General features: G+C 39.0%; 3 protein-coding genes and 2 long non-coding RNA genes across 5 annotated transcripts; 1 reads left to right on the forward strand and 4 right to left on the reverse strand.

Annotated features, from left to right (window-relative positions):
- Nucleotides 1-5,600: 5,600 nt before the first annotated feature.
- On the forward strand, nt 5,601-7,933 carry LOC133714805 (uncharacterized). The gene is made up of 2 exons (XR_009848820.1): nt 5,601-7,588; nt 7,664-7,933. It is a non-coding gene; the product is annotated as an uncharacterized LOC133714805 (long non-coding RNA).
- A 78-nt stretch (nt 7,934-8,011) lies between these two features.
- Nucleotides 8,012-9,894, reverse strand: LOC133714804 (membrane steroid-binding protein 2). Its single transcript, XM_062141060.1, has 2 exons — nt 9,503-9,894; nt 8,012-8,472 (listed from the first exon to the last, which is right to left on the reverse strand). Exons 1-2 carry the CDS (start codon nt 9,802-9,804, stop codon nt 8,148-8,150), a joined length of 627 nt encoding a protein of 208 aa, XP_061997044.1. The 5' UTR covers nt 9,805-9,894; the 3' UTR covers nt 8,012-8,147.
- A 2,174-nt stretch (nt 9,895-12,068) lies between these two features.
- On the reverse strand, nt 12,069-13,503 carry LOC133715020 (F-box/LRR-repeat protein At3g48880-like). Its single transcript, XM_062141325.1, has one exon. The coding sequence runs from the start codon at nt 13,152-13,154 to the stop codon at nt 12,204-12,206; it is 951 nt and encodes a 316-aa protein (XP_061997309.1). The 5' UTR covers nt 13,155-13,503; the 3' UTR covers nt 12,069-12,203.
- Nucleotides 13,504-13,679: 176 nt separating this feature from the next.
- Nucleotides 13,680-15,549, reverse strand: LOC133715019 (F-box/LRR-repeat protein At3g48880-like). The gene is made up of 2 exons (XM_062141324.1): nt 15,084-15,549; nt 13,680-14,706 (listed from the first exon to the last, which is right to left on the reverse strand). The coding sequence occupies exons 1-2, from the start codon at nt 15,464-15,466 to the stop codon at nt 14,139-14,141; spliced, it is 951 nt and encodes a 316-aa protein (XP_061997308.1). The 5' UTR covers nt 15,467-15,549; the 3' UTR covers nt 13,680-14,138.
- A 6,981-nt stretch (nt 15,550-22,530) lies between these two features.
- Nucleotides 22,531-24,025, reverse strand: LOC133717939 (uncharacterized). Its single transcript, XR_009850039.1, has 2 exons — nt 23,599-24,025; nt 22,531-22,798 (listed from the first exon to the last, which is right to left on the reverse strand). It is a non-coding gene; the product is annotated as an uncharacterized LOC133717939 (long non-coding RNA).
- Nucleotides 24,026-24,048: the final 23 nt, after the last annotated feature.

Below are 24,048 nucleotides of genomic sequence, written 5' to 3' on the forward strand. Positions count from 1 at the left end.
TTTACTATGTTGTTTGGAATCTTGACCGAGAAGGAAGAAGAAGAAGACAATTGAAGGTATAGCCGTACGGCTATGTAGTCTTGAAAGGAGTACTTGAGCTAAAGTCTTTGTTAGGTACCCATCACATTCATTATAGAAAATTCTTGCTACAATTGGCAATGAATCTGAAGCTTTGAGATTAATCCGTTTTCTTCTAGCATATAATCAAATGTTCATCCAAAAATTGGGTAACATCGTGATTCAACGAAGCGGTTTTGGTTTTATTAGCTATGGATCAAGATCATAATTTACATAACAAGAGAAGCTCAATCACCATATTGCAGGCTAATTAAAAACCAACAGCTAGCTTTTTGATATATAGATGCAAAAGGATCAGACACTCTAAAAAGGTATCAACTTTTACATCTTTAATTAATCAAGTACAGTATGATTCTATAGCATACAAAACCACTAATTGGTTCATCAAAAGAACAAAGTAGAGAGAGTTTCTTCAAGATCTTCGGTAGAGCATGCTTAATTTTGACCTTTTTCCCTTCTGTTCTCATCATAAACCACTCTATTTCTCAGCCTTCAAAGTTGAGTAGAAAGCAGAACATATGTTTCCTGGAAAATCCACTTAATTGTGAAGAGGGTTTGGTCCACCAGGGACAGCTTGATGAGCAACAGTACTTGTCTTGTTCATCTTCTTATATCGAAACCCTGCAGAACGCAAGCCAGCATTAAGACGTCTGAATTCGAAAGAAAACCTGGCTCTTACTCTCAGTTTAGGTTTCATTTCTTTAACTTCTTCACTGCTAGTACAGCACCAGCTTATGTGCCGCCGGCTACTAGAAACATTAACTAGAGCTAGAATGACAAGAATGCTCATAAACACGGGAGAGAGTTTAGAAATTCTCATGGCTTAAAAACTTTGGTAGATAGAAGTTTATGTAAAAGGAGTTGTTTGTATGTACTACCAGGATTGAGCATTAGAGGTTTATTTATAAGGGAAGGATTAGAAGCTAACACACCCTTCTGTATTGTCTTCTCAATTTTTAATTTTTTTGGAGTACGCAACCCCTCTGGTGAGAAAGATCCAAAATGACAATCAATCAATTATATCATCACAATGCCTGTACACCAATTTTCTAATAATTGCGAGGCCTGATTTAAAAAACAAAACATAAATTTATAAACTAATAGAAACTAATCCCCATCAGAAAGGACAATGTTGAAACAACAAGCCAAGCAATTGATCGATGAAAGAAGCAGATTTATGATGGTATAGGAGTACACATGATGCTGAGATATCAGGAGTTCAGGACCATTTGGTAGATATTAGTAGTATATAGCATCCCCTGTAGTATATAGCATTTGTTCTATCATGTCTTACTTTGCGAACCAACCGCGTTTGGGTTCACACAATCCAGATTCAGATGAGAAACCTGCGGATTATGTAACTCTAGCTATATGCATCACATAGTTCTTAGACTAGTTTGGTCGGCTACCGAGTACATCTCCTTCTTGTCTCCATATACTTCAGAATGCGAACCAGCAATAAGACGCCTATGTTCAAAAGAATACTTGAATCTTACTCTCGGTTTAGGTTTTGATTCTTGAACATCTTCCGTACTGGACCAGCTGATGTCCACCGGCAGCTAGAAACACGAGCCAGAGTCAGAATGACAAGAATGCACACAAAGACCAGAGAGAGTTTAGGAATTCTCATGGTATAGAAGAACAATGTAAAGTGAGTATAGAGAATTTTTGTATGTCTTAGCAGACTTTTTTTGACTTTGTCAAGGGGAACCCAAAGGCTTCCTAGGCCCAAGATAAACCCCTTCGGCGCATGTGAAATACTCCAACTATGCATTGCAGCACAGTGTCTGGCCACTTTGACAGCTTTGGGATTCGAACCTAGGTTGGGGAGCACACCCAACTAGGCAAGAACCACTATGTCTTAGCAGGCTTGATTAGAGGTTTATTTATAAGGTGATTGAGCGAGTAATTTCAACAGACTAATTGCGAGTTGCCTAAACAAAAACTAGTGGTTCCTTTATATTTTCACTGGAAAGGGAATGTAAGATTCTTACTAAAATGTTTGGTAAAAGTACGGAATGGAATCAATAACTAATAATATAATGGAAAGAAATTGGTATTTATTTGTTATATGATTATTTTAGTCATACAAATATTGTAATAATGTTAAGAAAGTGTAATTAATGTTGGGAAATGAGAAAGGAAAATGGTTCCTTAATAGAATGGAAGGATTCGTTTTTCCTTGCAAGAGGAACCATATTCCTAACCTTACACTTAGGCCTCGTTTGGTTCGAGGAATGGAAATGTTGGGAAATGAAAGTTGGTCATTTCCTGTGTTTGGCACACCTAAGGAAAGGAACAACTTTCCTGCATGAAGGGAAAATAATGGGGAAAATGGATCCTCCCACACCCTATGGGATTCATTTTCCTTCATACTTTTTCTGCATTAATTACACATTAATTACATACTCTAAATATTATTTTGATAGTTGTTATTACCAATTTATCCATTAAACTTTTGAATCTTGAATTTGTTTATAGGGTTTTTGTCTATTTACCCCATTTCTAGGGATTTTTTTCCCACTTACCCCATTAAGTTTTTTTAATTCCCTCTTACCCAAAACACTCTAAGGAGGTCTTCCCTAATACCCCATTAAGTTTTTATTTTATTTTTTAATACCATTTTACCCTTACCCATTTGTTGCTTAAAGAGAGAGAAACCAAAGGAGACTTCGCCGGAGCAGGTCACCGGTCGCGCGGATTTCGGCCAATTTTCGCCGGAATCCGGTCACCGGCCGCCGAAATCCCAATCTCCGACCGCCGCCCACCGGATTTTTTTGAAAATCTCTATTGCCCCCCAATAGACCGGATTTTTTTGAAAATCACTATTGCTCCCCAATAGACGTCTATTGCCCCTCAATAGAATTTTCAGTATTCGGAATGAGAACTAATCTCCCTAAATTTAGACAAATAAACTTTGATTAAAGAAAAAAAACGAGGTGATTACATCAATTCAAAACATATATTGCCCTCCAATAGACGTCTATTGCCCCCCAATAGAACTTTCAGTCACCGAAATGAGAACTAATCTCCCTAAATTTAGACAAATAAAACTTTGCTTAAAGGAAAAAAAGATGAGATTACATCAATTCAAAACGTCTATTGTTCTCCAATAGACGTCAATTACACCCCAATAGACGTCTATTACACTCCGATAAATTATCAAATTGTGTGGGAACTTTCTTTAAAAACCCTAAAGCATATGCCCAAATTTGTTTAATCACACAAAGACGACATTGCAGAAACCGAAAGCACTCAATCATGATTGATAAATAGTATTTATTTGATAATATATGAATATAGTATAGCTGAAGGGCATCAAGGCCTTTTGTGAAGAGCACGAGAAAGGCATACAAACTTTTGTAATAGTATATTTGCTGTTGTGTGATACGATCTTGTTGAAAATGATAATGTAATATGTAGCCCACCATTTTAGGGTACTGGGCCAGTCTTGCCACTATAGTAGACCACTTTAAACTAATTACCTATCTAAGTAATCGATCCAATACTCAGCCACCACATTTTTCCTTGCAGAAACATTGTCACCGACTCACCGTAACCTTGTGCTTGGCTCATTAAATTTTCCTTCTTCTTTTTCCAATTTTCCTCAGCAACCAAACAAGGTGTCGGAGATTAACAAAATCAAAAGCAAACGAGAATGATGGAAGGATTTGGATGAATGCAAAGCGTGAAAGAAGAAGAGGCAAATGATCGAAGCGGAGAACTTGAGCGATGATTCTGTTCCTGTTGACTTTCTCCACGATTTGTCTACAAGCGGTGGCTCGGCCTCGAGCGGCTGAGCTACACCACTCTCCAGATCCCCTCTGTCACTCACCTCCCCCACCATCGTACATACTCACCGGCCTCCGGCAGATCAGAGAGACGGATGGATTCGAATATGAGCCTGAACGACATCAGCCTGGGCTCGCCGCCGGAGGACGCTACCGGATTCTGATGACATGAGGAATTGTTTCTGAGAGAGAGAGAGAGAGAGAGAGATAATGTAGTCGCCGGTGATTTTGCATAGAGAGAGGAGAGAGATATGAGAGTGGTATAAGATGTAGTTGTTTAATTACACTGAGGGTGTATTTGTCATTGTACTTTAAATTGGGTTAGTGAGAATAAAAATCTATTGCTGGGGTAAGTGGGATAATTTTGGTGCTTTGGGTCAAAGACCCTTGTTTATATTTTGATAATATGAATATTATTGGAAAATTGATGTTACCTACTTTCCTATTCATGCACAAACCAAACATCGGAAAAAAAAGTATAATGCATTTTGCGATTACTTTCCCGGTGTTTCCAAACATTGGTAGGGAAACTAGTGGGAAATTTACTTTTCCATGCTCATGGGAAAGACCAAGGAACCAGTTTCCTTTCTGGCAACCAAACTAGGCCTTACCAAATATGGGAAGGTAACCACTTTCCATTTCCCAAGCTTAAAATCCTTGAACCAAATAAGGTCTAAAGAAATCACTTTCGCCCCTTTTTTCTTTGCATTTATTACTCGCAACATATTATTTTATTGCATTAATTACAAATTTTTTAACTACTTTCCGAATAACTTTTCTTAGTTCTTAGAGCATCTTTAGCAATAAAATAATGTGTTTCAGGTTGGGTATGAACTAGGTTGTTTAGTTTGTGTATAAACTTAAGTAGTGTATTCATGTACTTGTGTATTTCTCTCATAGTGAAGTTGAAAACTCTCCGAGGATGTAGACATGGATTTTGGTCTAACCTCGTTAAATTAATTTTTTAACATTATTTCCATTGCCTCATTGTTCTGTAGTTATAGCAATCAAGCCTATTTTTTAATAAAAACCATATCGAGTTATCATTTATCTCAAGCCATAATGGATCATTATATATCCTCCTTCTGTCGACAATGGACAAATAAATAAAATGTGGACATGTGTGGACACATAGAGTCCCTATGGAGGCGTCAAGAGCCTTAATGTTCGATGTTGTAAACTTGGGTTGCCAGAGAGGCTTCCATCTTTAATATATAGTCTTTTCGTATACAAAAAAAAAGACAATGGACAAATAAAAAGTTTGTATTGGTACCACAACAATACATAGATTAGGTCCCCTTGTATTCGACAGTTTCATTAATCAAGGCTTGAGGGCAGCCGCAACAGCCCTTTATTCAAAAAAAAAATTTATAATAATAATAATAATAATAATAATAATAATAATAAAAGCCTATCAACTATTTTAACACTATGACATAGTAAATAGGCACACCAAAACACAAAAGTGCATATTTAACTCCTTAAAACAGTGGGAAATTATTAGAAAGTAAAAACAACTAACTAAATAGCAGCCCAAAGGTCCGAAGGAAAGTAAGAGCAAGGCCACTACCTAACGAGCAACGATTGAAAAACCGGAAGCCAGCGGGGGTTTGACGAGTAGAGAGAAGCGGTTAGAGAACACACCAAAATTTTTGTGGGACAGCAATTCAAGCCTATAAATTTTCTTAATCAACATTATCTCCAATAAGCTCCCCAAGTTATTAGGAAAAAACTAAATTTTAATTACTCCATATATCCATGGTTCTTACTATGCTCCTATAGTAGCAAATCTGTAGGAGTTCCTAAATCCGAGGAAAAAAAAAATATTTGGATTCTAAGTAACATTTAGAAGAGAATAACAAAGCTACAGGACTCCCTGAATTGGGTAGCCGTGGAGTGAATTTCATCAACTGATGGATTTTTCACTTTCCGGGAAAGGTAATTCGACTAGCGTGCCTCGATTCTACGATGAGATAATCTAAACTCCAAAAGTACACTTGGACTGTTTGTATGTGAATTTTACTACCCTGACTGACTTTGACGACATAGAATAGGAAGTGCTAGTTTCTGACAATAGAAAATTTCATAGAATGACAAAACTTACATAATTGATTTTGGTAATTTATCTCTAGCAGACTGGAACTGTATCATACTTATTATACATGTATAGTTTCTAAAGAAAAGAAAAAGAAAAAAATACTTCACACGAGTGTGCATTCCACAAAGTAGAACTCAAACTCAAACCAGTACATATCAATAAGTTTCAAGTGCTTTTAATCTGTGTCTCTGATCTCCCATGACCTGAAAACAACAGATTCGATACTTAAACTGAAAACACTAGAAGTCTCCTGGAAATCCACTTAATTGTGAAGAGGGTTTGGTCCACTAGGGACAGCTTGATGAGCAACAGCGCTTATTTGGTTCATCTTCTTATATCGAGATCCTGCAGTATGCGAATCAGCTGCACCAAGATGCCTAAATTCAGTAGAAACCCCGGCTCTTACTCTCGGTTTGGATTGAACTTCTTCACTGCTGGTACAGCACTCGGTGATGTGCCGCAGGCAACCAGAAACATGAAGTAGAGCTAGAATGACAACAATGAACATAAAGAGAGAGAGTTTAGGAATTCTCATGGCTCAAAATAGAAGTTAAAGTACAAGAAGCTGTTTATTTGTTAGCAGGTTTGAGCTTTAGAGGATTATTTATAAGGAAGGAATAGAAGCCAAGACAGCCAACCCTTTTGTATTGTCTCGTCAATTTTAACTTCTTTTGCGCAAACCTGTGGTGAGAAACATCCAAAATGCATAAATCAATCATATCACAATGCTTAAACACTTCATTTTCTAATCATTGTTAGGCCTAATTGAAAAAGAATGAGATATTAAGTAATCCATATCGGAAAGACCAACGTTATAATAACAAGCGAAGCGATTGATGAGAAAAGCTGATATAGGAAGGTATAAGCAGCGTTTGATATAGGAAGGTACAGAATGATACTGAGATATAAGCAGCGTTTGGTAAGATGCAGCATCTGATCTACAGTTCAGATTGTTAGATATTTTGTCATCACGCCGCGTTTGGCGTCACACGCTCCAGATTGCACATCGGATAAGGAACCGCGGATTAGGTAACTCTAATGCATTACATAGCTCTTAGACTAGCTTGGTCGGCCAGGCATGTACAGAGATAAGAGTACCATATATGCAAAAGTTCAAGGGAGTTATCAAGACTAATCAGAAGAAATGCAGTAGCTAAGGGACCAAGGCATTAATATGCACAGTGCACTGAAAAGATATGTCAATGACCCAATTATACACAGGTCCTTGGTCTTGTGGTACAAGTTGAAGATCTGAAAATGAAAATTCTGGTGGAAGATATTCCTTTTTCTCTTCTGGTTTAAAGTTTTAGACCACCATGAAAGAATTTCACAGCATCTTTACTGCTGTTTGGTATATTTGCTTTTCAAGTATCTCAAGGATTTGCCTCCAAACTCCAGAGGGTGGTAAATGACATGGAAACCCTCAAACCCTTTACACCAGAAAGAGAAGACCTTCAAATCCCTACATAAATGGGATTTTGATGCTATATTTCCTAAGAATGGGAAGAAAAAAAAAGGATGTTAAAAAGCCGATGTATCATCAAAGTGCTTTTCATAGCATGTTTATCGTTCTTGTAGACTAATGCATAAATTTTGCTGGAGAAGAAGACTTCCTAAAAAGGTCGAGGCGCTAGACTCGCAATCTTAAATTAATATCTCTGTAAGGGGTCACTAATCTTTGAATTTTGTGGTGCAGCGCTGCCAGGGGACACTTCATATAGGACAAGTTCTACTGAAATCATTACGAAGAGAAGCCAGGAAGTATGGAATGAGATTTTTTGTTTGACAAAAGTTTAGCATGGTCATGGTTCATTAGTTTTTAGCGGATGAGTTCTCTAGCAAAAACATTTCACCAGAGTGAAATCCTGTCTTCCCGGAAAATATATTAACAGTAGGCACAGAAACTGCAGTCTATGGAAGTCAAGCCTCTAGTTTATGAGGATAATAGCCGAAATTTGTGTCCAAAGAGCTGTTTTGCAAGCAAGCCATTTATATCTTAACAACATAAAGTACTGATTTAGGGTAAGACAATTGCACCTCCAAATCACAAAAGTAACATTGTTGCATTATTATATCACAAATTAAACATCCGACAAAGTCTAATAACATGAGTATCCTAGACTGTAACTTATATGAGAAAGAGATTGTACTCCATCGAAATGATTTTTCCCCTCTTGAGACTACTCTTGCTTGGCATCAGCAGTAGGCGAGGAGGTTTCCTCAGATTTGACAGCTGGGATTTCTGATGGTACATCTTCAGCAGCTTTGGTGGCCTCACTAGTGGATTCCTCCTGAGTTTCTGGAACTGAACTCTTAATGGTTCCGACCTTGACATACTTGCTCATGAACTTATATTCCCAATCTTGCAAGGCCTCAAGCTCAAAAGGACCAAGACCAGTAGTATCACCAGTGAGATCTTTGTCTTCGAAAGACATTTTTGCAAGAGCCCTGCTAGCATCTTTTCCTGCAAATAGAGCATAAGGACCTCCAGGTCCATAAAACATCCTGCAAGAATAGTCCAGATGTGAAAAGATTAGAACCTTGTTAAAAGAGTGACATGCAAAGGAAATCTCTTTAAGACATAGTACGACCAGCACAAGTAGCCATCAAACTACTTAATGGCTGTGACCACCGCTTCTAAATATATGGATAGTTAAACAAGAATAAATATTTCTATTCACATTTAGTCATTGGACAACAATGAAGAAGACATCTAGAAAATTAATTAGAGAAGCATCTTAAGCTGTTAAACCTCAACATCATTTGACACTTCAAAACAAACTTAGATAAGCTGTTAATCCCCAATATCATTTGACAATACAAACCAAAGTTTGGTCTGAAACCACCGATCAACATCCTAAAATGAACATATAATGAAGAAAAAGTGACCGATTGCAACAGTTCTATCAGGCTAAAGCAACCAGTGATACTGTGACCCAATATACACCAACTTAGGTTTGAAACAGGTCAAACCAGATAATAGTTTTCAGAAACTACAAATTTAACTCTACAGAAACCAATTTGAACCGAACACCATGGATGAACTAACAAATACATAAACAAAAGCTGCATAACAAACAATTCCAAACACTTATATTTTGTATCGAAAGAACTAAATTTCAAACCTCTTAACATAAACCAAGCTAGATAGAAACACTTTCTCATCAAGCGGTGAAATGAAAAGCAACCACGTTGTTAATCACAATGGTGAGATTCAACATACAACATCCACTAGTTAAAAGTTAAAACACACAGATAGTAATCACTAACCCACATCGAAAAATCGCAAATTCTCAATCCCCAAATTGAAACAATTTGCAGCTCTAGTTTTCTACCCAAGTCTTCATCATCTTCCAAATTCAACAATTAACAGAACCCAGAAACTACCAGATGATCAAGTCTCCAACTTTAAAATTACCAGATAACAAAGTAACATCAAAAATAGAAACCCAGTTGACTACTTGAGAAATCAGATAAGCACAACAATCACAATCTCCAGAAGCTAAACCCTAAATTGAAATTTTCGATTCAACACCTGCTCTGAGACACGTCATAGATCTGAGACTTGATGGCCATGAGCAGAGGCTTCTTGGGATCGGAGCCGTCGTACTGCTTGAGCTCCTCGGCGGTGATCTCGCCGAGCTGGACCGGCGGCTGAAGAGGCTGCATCTCCTCCAAGCTCCTGGGGCGGTTGTGGGTATCGGACGGCCCAAAAAGCCCAGAAAGGACATAGTAAGCGGCGAAGAGCAGAGCCAGGAGTGTGAAGAAGGTCGCCGGAGATAGGCCCGTGTAGACCACGATCGCCTCCTTCAGTGTTTCCCAGAGTTGCAGAGCCATTTCTAGAGAGAGAAAGAAAGGAGAGAGAGAGAGAGAGTTATCAACGTCTAGTCCTGAACAGTGTGCTTTGGTCTAAATTGGTTACCATTTGCAACCTACCACCTCTTATAGTTATTTTATTCTCAAAAAAATAAAAATAAAGCTCTTATAGTTATTTTAAGAGAAAATTTTATAAATAGTACTCCAATTAAAAGGCATTCATCACTTTGGTACATCAATTTAAAAAATTATCAGATTGGTACTCCAATATATAGATCCGCCACAATTTTCATACATTCCGTCTGTAACGGTGTTAAATCTACTATGGGCAATCTTGTCTTTTCATTTTCTCAAATATTTATTTTCCTCTTCTTCCCCTCCTAATCACACATATAACTTGTACCAGCGAGTGAAAGAGTCAAACGAAGAAAACATATATCCATTCCAGCAAACATATCATGGCATTCTCAAAAAAAAAAGCCAACATATCATGGTCAAACACTCAAATATATACAATATATATCTTGTAATGAGTTTTTGCATCCAATTAAAAGCTCTCAGTCTCAAACTATTTTCTGGTGTGTGTGTCTCTCTCTCTCTCCATGTCATACCAAAACCCAGAAAGCAATATAGCAATTCAAATCAAAGAAACAAAAAGATTAGTCAAATTAACCACGACCCAAAATTTACACCTATTAGATGGCAATGGAATTTGGTCTCCCTATGCTTAGCTGCTTAATCACCCACTTCCCCCCTCCATGTCAGAGATGATAGACTCCATTGAAGACCACACTTGGTGGCTGAAGGAGAGTGGGCACTAAAACGGCCTCCACTGAAGAAGCAGTTGAGTTAAAGCATCGCCGACACCGATAAAGTCAGCAGCGGTGCTTGAAACGGCGACGGAGAAGACTGAGATTCCCATCAATGGCAGTTTTGGTTGTAGGGTTGCATGGGATGGGGAACTGGGTTTTGGAGTTGGATTGAGAATTTAGATTTTCAATTCAATTCAATCCAATTGATGGAGTCCTGGAGATATAGAATTTGGACGCTTTGGGATTAAATTTGATGGAATTGTGGAGAAGAGAATTGGGATTAAATTTGATGGAATTGTGGAGAAGAGAATTAGGGTATCCATTGATGAGGGAACTAATGGTGGTCTGGTGATGATGGGCTTGATGGTTCTCTAATTATTGAGTGGAAGGAAAAAAAATAAAAAATAAAAGTGTTGAAACGTGAAGAGACGAAATTACCCTAAGAAAATTAATGACTTGACGGCTTTATAACTGCGGGTACTAAAAATAATTCGGATTTTAATATTAGAGTACCAATCTGATAGTTTTTAAACTTGATGTACCAAAATGTCAAAATGATGAATGACTTTTAGTTTGGGTATTATTTGTAAAATTTTATCTTATTTTAATAGACAAAAGAAAATTAATTTTGTCTTTTTTAGCTACTTTTTACCGTATTGAAGTTGAATTTACCGCAGTGGAGTGAGGTCAATGACAAGGTCGCTGATTCAGAAAGATTCTCTTTCTCTATTTTAGATAGAAATAGTTTGTGGCTAGGGACATAGAGTTTTGGATTTGGATTTGGCCTTGTCAAATATAGTTTCATAATTGAATTCGATTTTCAGTTTTTGTTTACCAATTTCACTGTTGATTATTAGATTTTTTAAAGCTGACAATCAAAGAGATCGACTAATCCACGTTCGGTATGGGTTTCCCTTGCCAAAGATGCTTTCAGCTGGAATTGAACCCAAAAGCTAGGGTTACCAGACTTGGAAGCTCACCTAAGCTGAAGCTGACTTTGCCAATACAATCACACCTTGTGGTTTTAAATTTAGATTTTCCGTCCTTGTCAGTTAAGAATCTAAAAAGTTATACATATTTAGAAATTCAGTTTGAAGTCGAACAAATCATAAGTTCAAGAAAGAAGTGTAAAATGTTTTCAGAGATTATTCATGGAGTATTGTTAAGTGAACCATATCTTTGGGTATCACCTATGTCCCACCTTATGTGGGAGCAAATGTAGCACAATAACAAGATTTAATGTCATATCAGCTACTACATAAGGTGAAATCCAAAAAAATTCAAACAATTATTCTTATATATGTAATTTTTTAATAATTGATGATATTTGACAAAATAATCAAAACATAAAACATTTGAAAGAACGTTTATGGGAATTAAAAAACCAACCATATTATTTGACCATAATAATATTATTAGGCATTCGATCGGAAAAGTTGTCACTGATTAATTAATCAACTAACTTTGCTGCCCTATTTCATATTGTAATCTTCATCTATTAATGAAATATCTATTTTGTCAAAGAAAACACTAACTTTACCTTCCCTATTTCTCACCCACCACTCTCAATCACCATCATGACGAGGGTGGTCATGCTTTTATGATTAATCAAAGAGCAAGAGAGTCGACCTCATCTACTTTCCATAACCCTTCTTCATACCTATACCACCTCATGATCCCCTCGTCTTCTCTGGCCCTTTGGCACATGACGCACGACTCAGATTTCATGCACGTTATGAATCTCCTTAACCTAAAAGCCTTGCCAAGAATAAATGGATCAAGCTCTGTAAGAATAATCCTCGTTCTAGGTCGAGTATTTAGCAAAACGCAATGTGATATATTCAGAACTTCCAAGTCTTGTAATCCATTTAATATGGCGATCAAATCCTCTTTCAAGAGATTCGAGCACCGGAGGCTCAAAACTTTCAGTTTCGGAACATATCTAACTAGTGCTGAAGCAAAGAAATTGCAAGTTCCGATCAACTTCAACTCACTGAAGTTCTTGCAATTGGTTGAAATCTGCCTCATGAGGAAGTCGTAGTTGTAACTATTGATGTTACCTATTGTAAGGGACTCAAGGTCTTTCCATGAAGCAATGGCCTTACGGATTCCGGCAATGCTTATCCTGTTCCATACCGGCATAACCAGTCGTTTCAGCTTCGGGGATCTTTCAGCAGTGTAAGTGAAGAGATGGTCAGGAACATACAAGTTGAGATTGAAGAGAAGGGTGGTTATATTTCTCCTGCTGAGACTCAATGAAGTCTTCAAAATGCAATTCAATCTCGAATCTGTCTTTTCAGAAACATAAACATCGGGCTCGACATGAATGTAGATGAAATCAGATTTCATTGTGGACAAGTCAAGTGTATTCCAAAGCTGGGGGTCAGAGAGAATCGAACGCCATGCACTACAAACGGCACCGCAATGGAGCCGAGAAATGAGAGAAGTTAAACCAGAGGTGTCATCAAAATCAGACTCAACTAGAATCTTCTGCACTATGTCACTAGGCAGGCCTTCCCATCTTCGCAGAGTTATATGGGAGTCACCGTCTAATTCCATTGTCCTTCTCTTTTTCTTTTGCCTACTTACTCTTCAAGCTAAGCGATCCTATCATTCTGCAGTCACAATTGAGACAAATGCATGTCATTTTAGACCCTTATATATAATTTGGGGTATCCCCAATCCCTTCTCCAAAAGGAATTGGGAGACCCGGCTCTAGGTCAGTTTAGACCCTTCTCTCTAAGGATTGGGAATGCTTGGATTGAATTCCTTCTCTTACTGCTGGGAATATAGTGTGGTGAGAAGGAGGCAGATGAGTGTAGAAATTTCATCTAGGTGGTTATTTTAGACCCTTCTCTCTAAGGAAGGAGGCACTAGAAATTTCTTTGTAGGATTTTTGTTGAGGAATATAGTTCTGTGAGGGTTCTGGGTTTTTGTTGATCGAGGCCAAATACAGGAGAAATTTTTCCAAACTTTTTAATTTTATCATCTATAATTCTGCAAAAATCATATGGGAAAGGTATTTGGCATGGTTTGTGATAACACACGAAACAGGTAAAAGATTCTTGGTATATCACACAATAGTTCACAAACGCCAATTAAGGAAAACTTTCAAGAGTTTTTGCATAGATCATAAGAAAAGAGTCATAACCCCAAGAAAACCAATAAGCTAGAGCTTCCACTCTTCTACCTCCCAACTATCCAATTTGGTGGCCCAACAATCCAAGTGTACAATAGAAGCGATTGATTTCAAATAGCTCCATTCACACACTAAAGTTGCTAAGAGCTGGGAGTCCCACAGTTTAGTTGAGGAAAATGACGGTGGCTTCGATCATTTCAATGCCATACTTCATAATCTCTGCTTCACTTGTGGCTTTTGACAAGCAAAAATAGCCTGTTCCTACTAATTTATTCACTTCATCACCATGATGATATATATCTCCACCAACTTTCTCTTAGCACTGTAATTTCTCTAAATTAAAGATCACGGTTTAACACTTTCGACTTATTTTGGAGAGACAAGCATAACACACTTGAATAGAATCAAAGAGCAAGAGAGCTCACCTCATCTTGTTTCCAGAGCCCTGCTTCATATTTATACCACTTCATAATCCCCCCATCGTTTCTGGCCCTTTGGCACATGATGCACCGGTCTACTTGCATGCACGTTATGAATCTCTGCAACCGAGCAGCCTTCTCAAGAATAGCTTCATCAAGCTCTTCAACAATTTGAAGAGGCTGATTACGCCGCGGGGGTTCAATCAGAAGCACACAGTGTGCTATATTGAGGACTTCTAGTTGTGGTAAGCCGTCCAATATAGTGATCAAAGCTTCCCTTACCAGCTGCGAACACCGCAGGCTCAAGACCTTGAGATTCGGAAGATAAGTACCAACTAATGTTGAAGCAAATCGGACATCGAAACGACCCATGATCTTTAGTTCCCTGAAGTTACCGCAGTGGTTGGAGATCACCTCCATGAGATATGGGGGATACATTATCCCCGGCACTGTCAGCGATTCGAGATCTTGCCAGTTTTGAATTGCCTTGCAGATTCCAGTCTTCTTTATTCTGTCCCCGGTTGGCATCACTAGTCGTTTCAGATTCGGGCACCTACAACCAATTAGTCTTAAGTTGTCATCTCATCTACCAAAAACTCATCAACACATTCACTATGTTCAAATTGCTCAAAAACTTGTAAGTATCCACAATCATAGTGTTAACGGAACATACAAATATCAGTCACCAACACTCCTAACATGTTCAAATCGACGATCATTACGCTGCGATTGATCCAAAATTGTAACAAACTAACAACCGAGCATATATTCAATTCTTTTTAACACATTTTACAATGTCGAAATCCTTAACTATTTTTCAACTACACTCTTAACATTTCCACGTACAGAAACACCGAAACCAAAAACCAAAACAACCAAGCAAGATCAAGTAAACACAAACCCCACGAAAACCCAACAAGCCAGCCATACCTTTCAGCAGTAGACGTCAGCTGGTCGTCGCTGATATACAACTCCGGGTTAAACACCAAGGTGGTAATGTTACCTCTGCTAAGACTCAACGACACCTTCAAAACCCGGCTCAATTGCTCTTCGGACCGGCTATCAACATAGACGTACGGCTCCTGATGGATCTTGATGAAGTTGGATTTCAACCATGACAAATCGAGAGTGCTCCAGAGCTGAGGATCGCAGAGAATCGAACGCCAAGCAATACAAACGGCGCTGCAACGAACCTGAGCAATGGCTGCAGACGCATCAGTGATGTAGTCGAAAGTCCCGAAAATCTTACGTAGTATATCGGTGTTTAGATCTTCCCATCTTCTCAGGGTTACGAGGGAGTCACCGTCTTCCATTGGTTTGGAGGAACGGAGTCTTGAGGCGGGGGATCTGAAAGTGGAGAGGTTGGGGAATGGAAACTGGATGATGTAGTTTTGCCAAGTCAATCCGGTTTTTATAAGACAAGGGAAAAGCAATAACTTATCCTTGGAAGAAGCTAATAGGCTAGTAGGGTAAAATTTTGGACAAAAGTTATAGCTTACCATCTCCGTTATAACGAATCCGATAAGATTTTTGAGTTTCGTCAGTTCTAAAATTATTTAAAAATTATAATTTTAAGGGTGAATAAATTTTGGTAAGAAAATAAAAACGTACAATTTTATCTGAAAAACGGTGTGTTATAGTCAACAATTTCGGATGAAAAATCATATTATCGGGCTTTTTTTTTTAAGGGAATTATGGAAAATGTCATATTAGAGTATGAAATGATAAAAAAATCACCTAGTTTCTCACTTGATAAAAAAGTCCATTATGAATTGTTAGTAATATTAATTTAGTCCTTATTAATAATGAGGTGATGTTAAAAAATGTCAGTTTTCAATTTTTTTGATTCCTATTATGCCCTTAAAAACGTTTATAGCTTTATACTCAAAAATATCAGAGATCAAATCTTCTCTCCATTTTGATCAGAAATCCCAGAGCTCCGATTAGAAATCCAAAAGGTAGAAGACGAAACTCAAACTTCACCTGGCGTCAAGGCCCAAACCCAATCGGTCACCTACATGCCCAGACCCAACGACGGAGCTCCGAGTGCCCTGTTAACGTTAGTGATCCGAGGGATCTCTAGTTAGCTTAAGTGAGAAAGAGAGAGAGATTGACACGAGATGTATAGTGGTTCATCTCCGCCTTAGCGGGAGACTACGTCCACTTGAATGTTACACTAGTGTGTTGAGCCTTGCGGCCCAAGGGGATTACAAAAGATGTAATGGGATGTTGTGGAATGAATGGTGTTTAAGTGGGAGGAGGCATTCCTTTTATAGGTGAAGGAATGCTTCTCATTTACATTGTTTTCGATGTGGGACAAGTAACAACTATTCTAGTATAGAAATGCCTAGTTGTGAGGGCATGTTGGCAAGGCCGGAAAGGTGGCTTCCCGGCGACGGATTTGCGACTTCCGGATACCGTAGCGTAGCTTGAACATAGGGCTACAAGATGCAAGTCTCGGTTGGGCCTCACCATGGCTTGTGGATGTCCCAAAGAGGGTGTTACTTATGCTTGGTGAGATAGCAAATACTCCATATTGTTGGAGGTATGAACAAGTCCCCAAGTAAGAGGAGCTTCTTGGTTGGGGAGTTATACACACGAAGTCATCAAGCATAAGTAACCGGGCGGCACGGAGCCCCTACAAGTCCCCGAACTCCGTAAGCAAGAAGGGACTCGTTTGATCCTGCACAATGAGACAAAAAACGCGCATATGTAGAATGCTTGTTGTATTGGTTACCGTTCGTATTAATGGAATGCGAAAAGAATTTGATTTGTAGCGGATCTACAAATGGTAGAAGAATTCCATATTCCATTAATGTGTATGAACATGTAAAATGTTGGTAGTTGTATATGAGGATCTTATGGCCATATAACATGCACAATAGATAGTGGCAAGTGTAATGGGTGTCCATATAAAATTGTGGGAGTAGTCCCGGTGACATAGAATGAAGCGTTTGTGAACTTGGGGCTTACGTAAAACATGTTGGACATGATCGAGCAAGTTGGGTTGTTTGAGCAAGTTGGGTGTAGTTGAGTGTGTAGGCGTTGTGCGAGCATGCGAGGCGTGGCCCAAGCGCAAGTCGTGGCCATACTCGATACCCAAGCAAGTCGTAACCCGAGCAAGTCGTTTATCCGAGCATGTTTTAACTAAGTCGTAAGTGTCACAAGCTTCTAGATGAATGTCACACGTTTATTTAATTGAGTTGCAATTAAAATAGAAGCATGGCATGTGTGTATAGCATGTACTTGTAGGAAAGTTGCTAATAACATGTTGTGGGCATGCTTAAGGGTTATGGAGACATGTATAGTCATGGCATCGGCAATAGCTCAAAGTGTAAGAGCATAAAGATAAGAGGAAAACACTTATCTGGTGGATGTGGGGTGTCGAGGACGTGCATCAACTCGTAGTGGAGGTGGAATGATTGAAGGTAAAAATTGATTTTCCTTGCATACAGTAGGTATACCGCCCAGGGAATGCAGCGAAGGATGTACCAAAAAGTGGGAGTGCAGCATTGACTTGGAGCTGTTGAGTTCAGCGTTGACCATGCACATAAGTGTTGACTTGGAGTGGATTGTTGACTCGGTGCCCAGCGGCGTTTTCGATGGGAGGACCGAAGCTAGGAGGGCGGAGCTGCAGTTGGAGGGTGCCCAGCGGTACAGCCCAATCAGCAGTGTAGCAGTGGCGGAGCGGAGGAGTTGGGCGGAGGATAGCCGGCAAAGATGGAGCTTCGGCCGCTGGTGGTGGTCCGAAAGTTTGGCGGATACTCAAAGTGTGGCGGAGACGACGAGTTAAGCGGAGGACCAGTTCGCCGGAGCACCGGTTCGATGGATCACCAGTTCGGCGGAGCACCGGTTCGGTGGAGGACCAGTTCGACGGAGGAGAGCGCTGGTGTCCGGCCGAAGCTGAAGTTCAGCGGAGCTGAAGTCTGGCGGAGCGGAGCCTGATGGAGACCACGAGCTCGGTCGAAGGTGGACGGAGCTACAGTTCGGCGGATCACCAGTTCGGCGGGGATGCAAGTTGGGCGGAGGAACTCCCAGCGGCGAAGCTGGGCAGAGCCCTGGAGCTGCAGGTTGGGCAGAGCCTCGGAGTTGCGGCTGGTGGAGCTGCAAGTTGGGCGGAGTTGCAGCTTCGAGTGTGGCGGAGCGGAGGTCTGCCTGAGCCAGCGGAGGATGTGGCTAGAGGAGGGAGCTGCAGCGGAGGAAGGAGACAACGCAGCGAAGAAGAAGAAGATGGGTGTCCAGAAAAAATGTCTGGGTGCCCAGAGAAATTTTTGCCGCCCAGATTTTTTTTTTTTTTTTTTTTAGGTTCAGCGTTGACTAACCTTGGTCATTGTTGACCAGACGTTGACCGGCCCCTGATGGGCGTTGACCGCTTCCGCCGGGCGTTGACCGAGCCCTAATTTGATGTTTACTGAAGTTCAAGGTACGTGACGAAGCCATTGTGTTGGCTTCCCACAGACGGCGCCAATGTTAACGTTAGTGATCCGAGGGATCTCTAGTTAGCTTAAGTGAGAGAGAGAGAGAGATTGACACGAGATGTATAGTGGTTCATCTCCGCCTTAGCGGGAGACTACGTCCACTTGAATGTTACACTAGTGTGTTGAGCCTTGCGGCCCAAGGGGATTACAAAAGATGTAATGGGATGTTGTGGAATGAATGGTGTTTAAGTGGGAGGAGGCATTCCTTTTATAGGTGAAGGAATGCTTCTCCTTTACATTGTTTTCGATGTGGGACAAGTAACAACTATTCTAGTATAGAAATGCCTAGTTGTGAGGGCATGTTGGCAAGGCCGGAAAGGTGGCTTCCCGGCGACGGATTTGCGACTTCCGGATACCGTAGCGTAGCTTGAACATAGGGCTACAAGATGCAAGTCTCGGTTGGGCCTCACCATGGCTTGTGGATGTCCCAAAGATGGTGTTACTTATGCTTGGTGAGATAGCAAATACTCCATATTGTTGGAGGTATGTACATGCCCAAAACATAATCCCCGGCGACGGAATTGGACCGCTCGTAATGAACGCTGTCGAGCAGGTGATCGAGGTGATGCACGCACCGGTCTATTTCGAGAAGTACCTCGATTCCTCTGGTTCTTTTCTAATCGTGAAATCTCAGTTTTGATTTTTATTTTTGTTTTCTAGTTTTGTAGTACCCCGATCTGTTTGGTTTTGATGCAATTTATCAATGGTTAGTTCTTCGAGTAGGTCTACCTGGTACAATTTGATTTTGCTTAATTCTATTTGTGATAGAAGCATCAAAATGATCTCTGTGGAAGCAATTGAATTGCTGGAGTTGTGTATGCTTTGTATTGATCACGTTTTCAGTTTTTGTAGTATTGATTTTTAATTTCTTACTATTTCTAGGATTAGGTTGAGGTTGAGCTCTTTGATTTTCAATCACTATTTGTATTTGAGCTGAAATTGATGTGGTGCTCCGTTTTTGTGCTTTCTCTATTTGTTTCCACTTGTAGGCTATAGTGGTGCTAAATGTAGTGGTGCTAAATGTTAAACTACTAAAAGAATGTTTTTGTGGTCTCTCTATTTAGGGGTTGATGTTGCTATTGAACGTCTTGGAACTTTCTTTTTGTTATTGTATGGTGCTGGGTAGTATCTATAATGAGGATGATTAGTTTCTTATAACTAGACACTTGTTTATTGCCTGTTGCTTTTACCAGGCTTTAACTTATGATATGAGTTAGGTTAAACCAAGTCCTATTCCATTTGGTTCAAATCTAAATCTGCCCCATTAGATTTGGGTGGAGGGTGGCTTACCTGTGCCATCCGAACATCCATGAAATGATGAAAGAACGAATCTGTGGAACTCAGAGTAAAATTGAAGTGTTGAAAAGTTAAAAGACTTGCTGGAAGTAACATGCAATGTGTAATGGAATTGTGTTAGAGCTCTGTATGATGTTATTAGGTTTCTGCTATTCATTTTAGATATTTTTGTTAAGAACATGATTTAATTTGATACTTCTGCTACTTCACTAATTTTGCATGAAGGTTCGGCTTGTCAAGGAGTTATATGGGAACCAGATTAAAGAAATTCACTGTACGTAGCTGACCTAGCTACCACTTGATTTTGTTTGCATTGCTGATTTTGGCTAGTTGGTACATTTTCCTTTCTGCATTATACTTTTTTGTTTTGTTTTTTTTATTTTTTTCCTGCTTTCGATATAGTATTTCATTAATTTTGATATACTAAACATGTTAGTAGTCATCTATCAGGATTTTATTCTTTTGGTGCCATATATAAATTGCAGGTCACATGGGTTTTATATATTGAGTCATTTCCTTATGAAGGTTATCTTTTGAGATCAGCAATTTGTTATTGTTGCTAATACGCAAATATCCTAAGTTGCTGAATCATAAACTAGCCATTTCTATATTTCTTTGAGAGACAAATGTGGCTGGTACTACTTGTTGCTTTTCATATCCGTTGTCACATGATAATAGATTGTTTTCTAAGTCATCAAAATAAATACACTGATTTTTGAATGTGGTAAGCATGAACAGATTCATCCTCTTGAGTAAAGATATTTATTATCATGCTGAAGAGTGTAATTTTCTCTTTTGCAGCAAGGTAATTGTTAAGCTTAAGTATGGAGATCTTGTTTCCATACTTCCAACCAATGTCACTGTAGTAGTATGGCCCGTTCAAATCTGGAGATTCAGTCTAAATATATCAACCATGAATACATTGGAAGCTCCAACTTGTCTACTCTATGCAGAGGATGCCTTACGAACTATGAGCTTACCTGAAGGTATACTTGTAATGTATAATGTTTTTCCTTGTTTAGTATTGTCAATAACAAACTATCTTGATGATATGAACAGGTGACCTTTGTATAGTTATAAGCAAAGATATCTAGGTCAAAGAGTTGGTTTCACTAGATGTAACTTTCCTTGCATAGTTATAATTAAGCAAAGATATCTAGATGAAAGATTTTGTTTCACGAGGGCAAAACATTTTTCATGAACTTTTTTAGTGTGATGTTCATGTCTACGCTTTATATGCATCTGCTTTTTCTAATACAATTCTGATTTTGTGTTTTTGGCTCCTACTCTAGCATATACAGAGATTGTCTTGAATTTGCCATATAAGCTCTTCGGAAAATGCACAAAGAGTCCGCTTAATATCACACTTGTGAACGCAGCTGGATTTGTACAAAGCCATAGCAAAAATTGGTTTCGGGAAAAGGATAGCTCTCTGATCTAGTTATAGGCTAAAATCAGTAGTTTTTTTTTTTTAATCTCATTATTGTATATATTTGTATCAGGAGCGGTGTATCTAATTTGTCCTATCACTATAATCCAGACTAGTTTATACTTGAATAAATTGATAGCAACTTGCATTCATTTACTTCACTGCCGTAAATTGAGAAACCTTCTATAAAGATCAATTACACTATTAAACAATGACATGGATATAACAGTGGCAAAAGTGATTTTGCCAGGACTTGGTAAGTGACATGACAGTGACTTGGTCAGTGACTTCAGTTACATGATCAGTGACTTGCCCAGTGACATAACCAGTGACTTGAGGTTAACATTGACTTGCTTAGTGACCTCACTAATTAAGGACTTGGGCTGGCTAATGACTTCATTGGCCTGTGACATGGCCAGTGACTTGGTTAGTGACATGTGTAACAGTGAGTTGACCAGTGACTGTCAAAGTCAATAAGTAACTGATCATGTAACTGTCAATCACATGTCATTTGCCAAGTCACTAGTCAGGTTATATTGCATGTCACATAGTCATTGTTATACACACGTCACTGACCAAGTTACTAGCCAAATCACATTGCATGTCACTGACTATGTCCTTGTTATTCACGTCACTGATCAAGTCACTAGCCAGTGAAGTAACTGACCATGTAACTGTCAAAGTCAGTAAGTAACTGATCATGTAACTGTCAATCACATGTCATTTGCCAAGTCATTAGCCAGTGAAGTAACTGACCATGTAACTGTCAAAGTCAGTAAGTAACTGATAATCTTCAGTAAGTAACTGACCATGTAACTGTCAAAGTCAGTAAGTAACTGATCATGTAACTGTCAATCACATGTCATTTGCCAAGTCACTGGTCAGGTTATATTGCATGTCACATAGTCATTGTTATACACACGTCACTGACCAAGTTACTAGCCAAATCACATTGCATGTCACTGACTATGTCCTTGTTATACATGTCACTGATCAAGTCACTAGCCAGTGAAGTAACTGACCATGTAACTGTCAAAGTCAGTAAGTAACTGATCATGTAACTGTCAATCACATGTCATTTGCCAATATTCCTCTACAAATCAAAGGACCAGTGCTCACCAATTACATACAGCTAAACTATTCAAGATTCCGCTATAAAATTCGCGGCGGTATATATGTAATGACATCACTGTTCATGCTATGCATATGAACTATTATCAAGAAATTTATTCAACAATTCATCTTACATTCAAGCAGACACATAAAAACTCGGCTATAAAAATAAAACACAGCGAGAGTGAACTTAAGAAGAAATCACCCCAAACCCAGCATTGTCATAATGCCTCATCTTTTCTGGGTCAGATAAGATGCCATACAAAAATGCAACCTCCTCGAACTGTTCTGTTGCTTCCGGATTGCTTGTATTCTTGTCTGGATGATACCTGATCCATAATTTGGTTCAAAACAATATTACATGTGAAACCATTTCCAAGACTAGCATCATAATTACTTGACTAAATAAATTGAATGCTAAACGTCTAAACTTCTGGTCATTCCACTTAAAACTTAAACTTCCCAAAAAAATCTCAAAACCCAACAAGAATTCATACAAAGCAAACAATGAAATGATGAATCTCGAAGACGGAGAAACACCAAAGTTGAGCCGTCGATTTATCCCATTTCATAGTGATCATAGCAACCAAAGAAAGGAAGAGGATCAAAACACACCTTTTCAGATATGGAACAATGAATTTCAACCATAATCAATTTCTGGCCACAAGTTTTTTAGAGACAATAAATCAAACAGTTCATCTGCAATTTTGAACATCTTAGAATGGCTGTATATGACGCAACTACCTCAAGTCCCCATAAATGGTTCAGTTGGAAGCTGAAATTCTAACATAGCTCCAAAATCATGCATGCTCAAACTTCTTTCACTCTAATTCATTCAAAAAGGGATTAGAGTAGCTAACATTTAAATCTCAAAATAAACACCAGAATTGAACAAATGCTCTAAAAGCAAACTTTGTTTCAACATAATTCAAATCATGCAACACCCAAACCAACCAATATCAGATTCAAAAATGGCATCATAATAAGGCATGATAAATAAACAAAAACAATAGCAAAGATAATAGCTTTTCCAATGCTCCACTTAGTGTCCAGCAAAACACATAAGACAAATTCATGTGATCATAAACAATCAAGATCAATTGAAAACACGAAAATGAACCACCTTTACCTTGGAATTCTCATTGCCAACCTGGTTCTCTAGTTCTGCAGCTTTGAATTCCCAACCATCATCGTTGTCGTCATCAAAATATGAGATTCAAAAATGGCATCGTAATTTAAAATAGGTTTTGAAATTACCGCCGGAGACGGAGATCTAGTAGGCCGAGTCGTCAAAATCGCCAGAAGACCGCTCCCGCCGATTGGTGCCATTGCTGGAGTAAGAAGACGGTACCTGCATGAGGCGGCTGACTAGAGAATCGAAAACCGAGTTCATCATCCTCGTCGTCATCATCGATCGTCGTCTGCGATGGTGGATGGTGACTCGATTTCCGGTGGATTTGAGAGAGAGCGAGAGGGGTTATTCTAAAATGGATCGGGGAAGAGAGAGTTGATGGCATGAGTTGTAATTAAATTTAACTCTAATGGTAGGTTGTAAAGATGTGACCTTAATTATCATGGG

The sequence above is a fragment of the Rosa rugosa genome, chromosome 6 (assembly GCF_958449725.1).
Source record: "Rosa rugosa chromosome 6, drRosRugo1.1, whole genome shotgun sequence".
NCBI lineage: Eukaryota > Viridiplantae > Streptophyta > Magnoliopsida > Rosales > Rosaceae > Rosa > Rosa rugosa.

Bases quoted from the DNA above. Each gene is read 5' to 3' on its own strand.
- LOC133714804 (XM_062141060.1), bottom strand. From the start codon at position 9,804: ATGGCTCTGCAACTCTGGGAAACACTGAAGGAGGCGATCGTGGTCTAC. The intron at 8,473-9,502 runs GTGTTGAATCGA...CTATTCTTGCAG, and splicing joins TATGACGTGTCTCAGAGCAG to GATGTTTTATGGACCTGGAG.
- LOC133715020 (XM_062141325.1), bottom strand. From the start codon at position 13,154: ATGGAATTAGACGGTGACTCCCATATAACTCTGCGAAGATGGGAAGGC.
- LOC133715019 (XM_062141324.1), bottom strand. From the start codon at position 15,466: ATGGAAGACGGTGACTCCCTCGTAACCCTGAGAAGATGGGAAGATCTA. The intron at 14,707-15,083 runs GTATGGCTGGCT...AATTGGTTGTAG, and splicing joins CTGACGTCTACTGCTGAAAG to GTGCCCGAATCTGAAACGAC.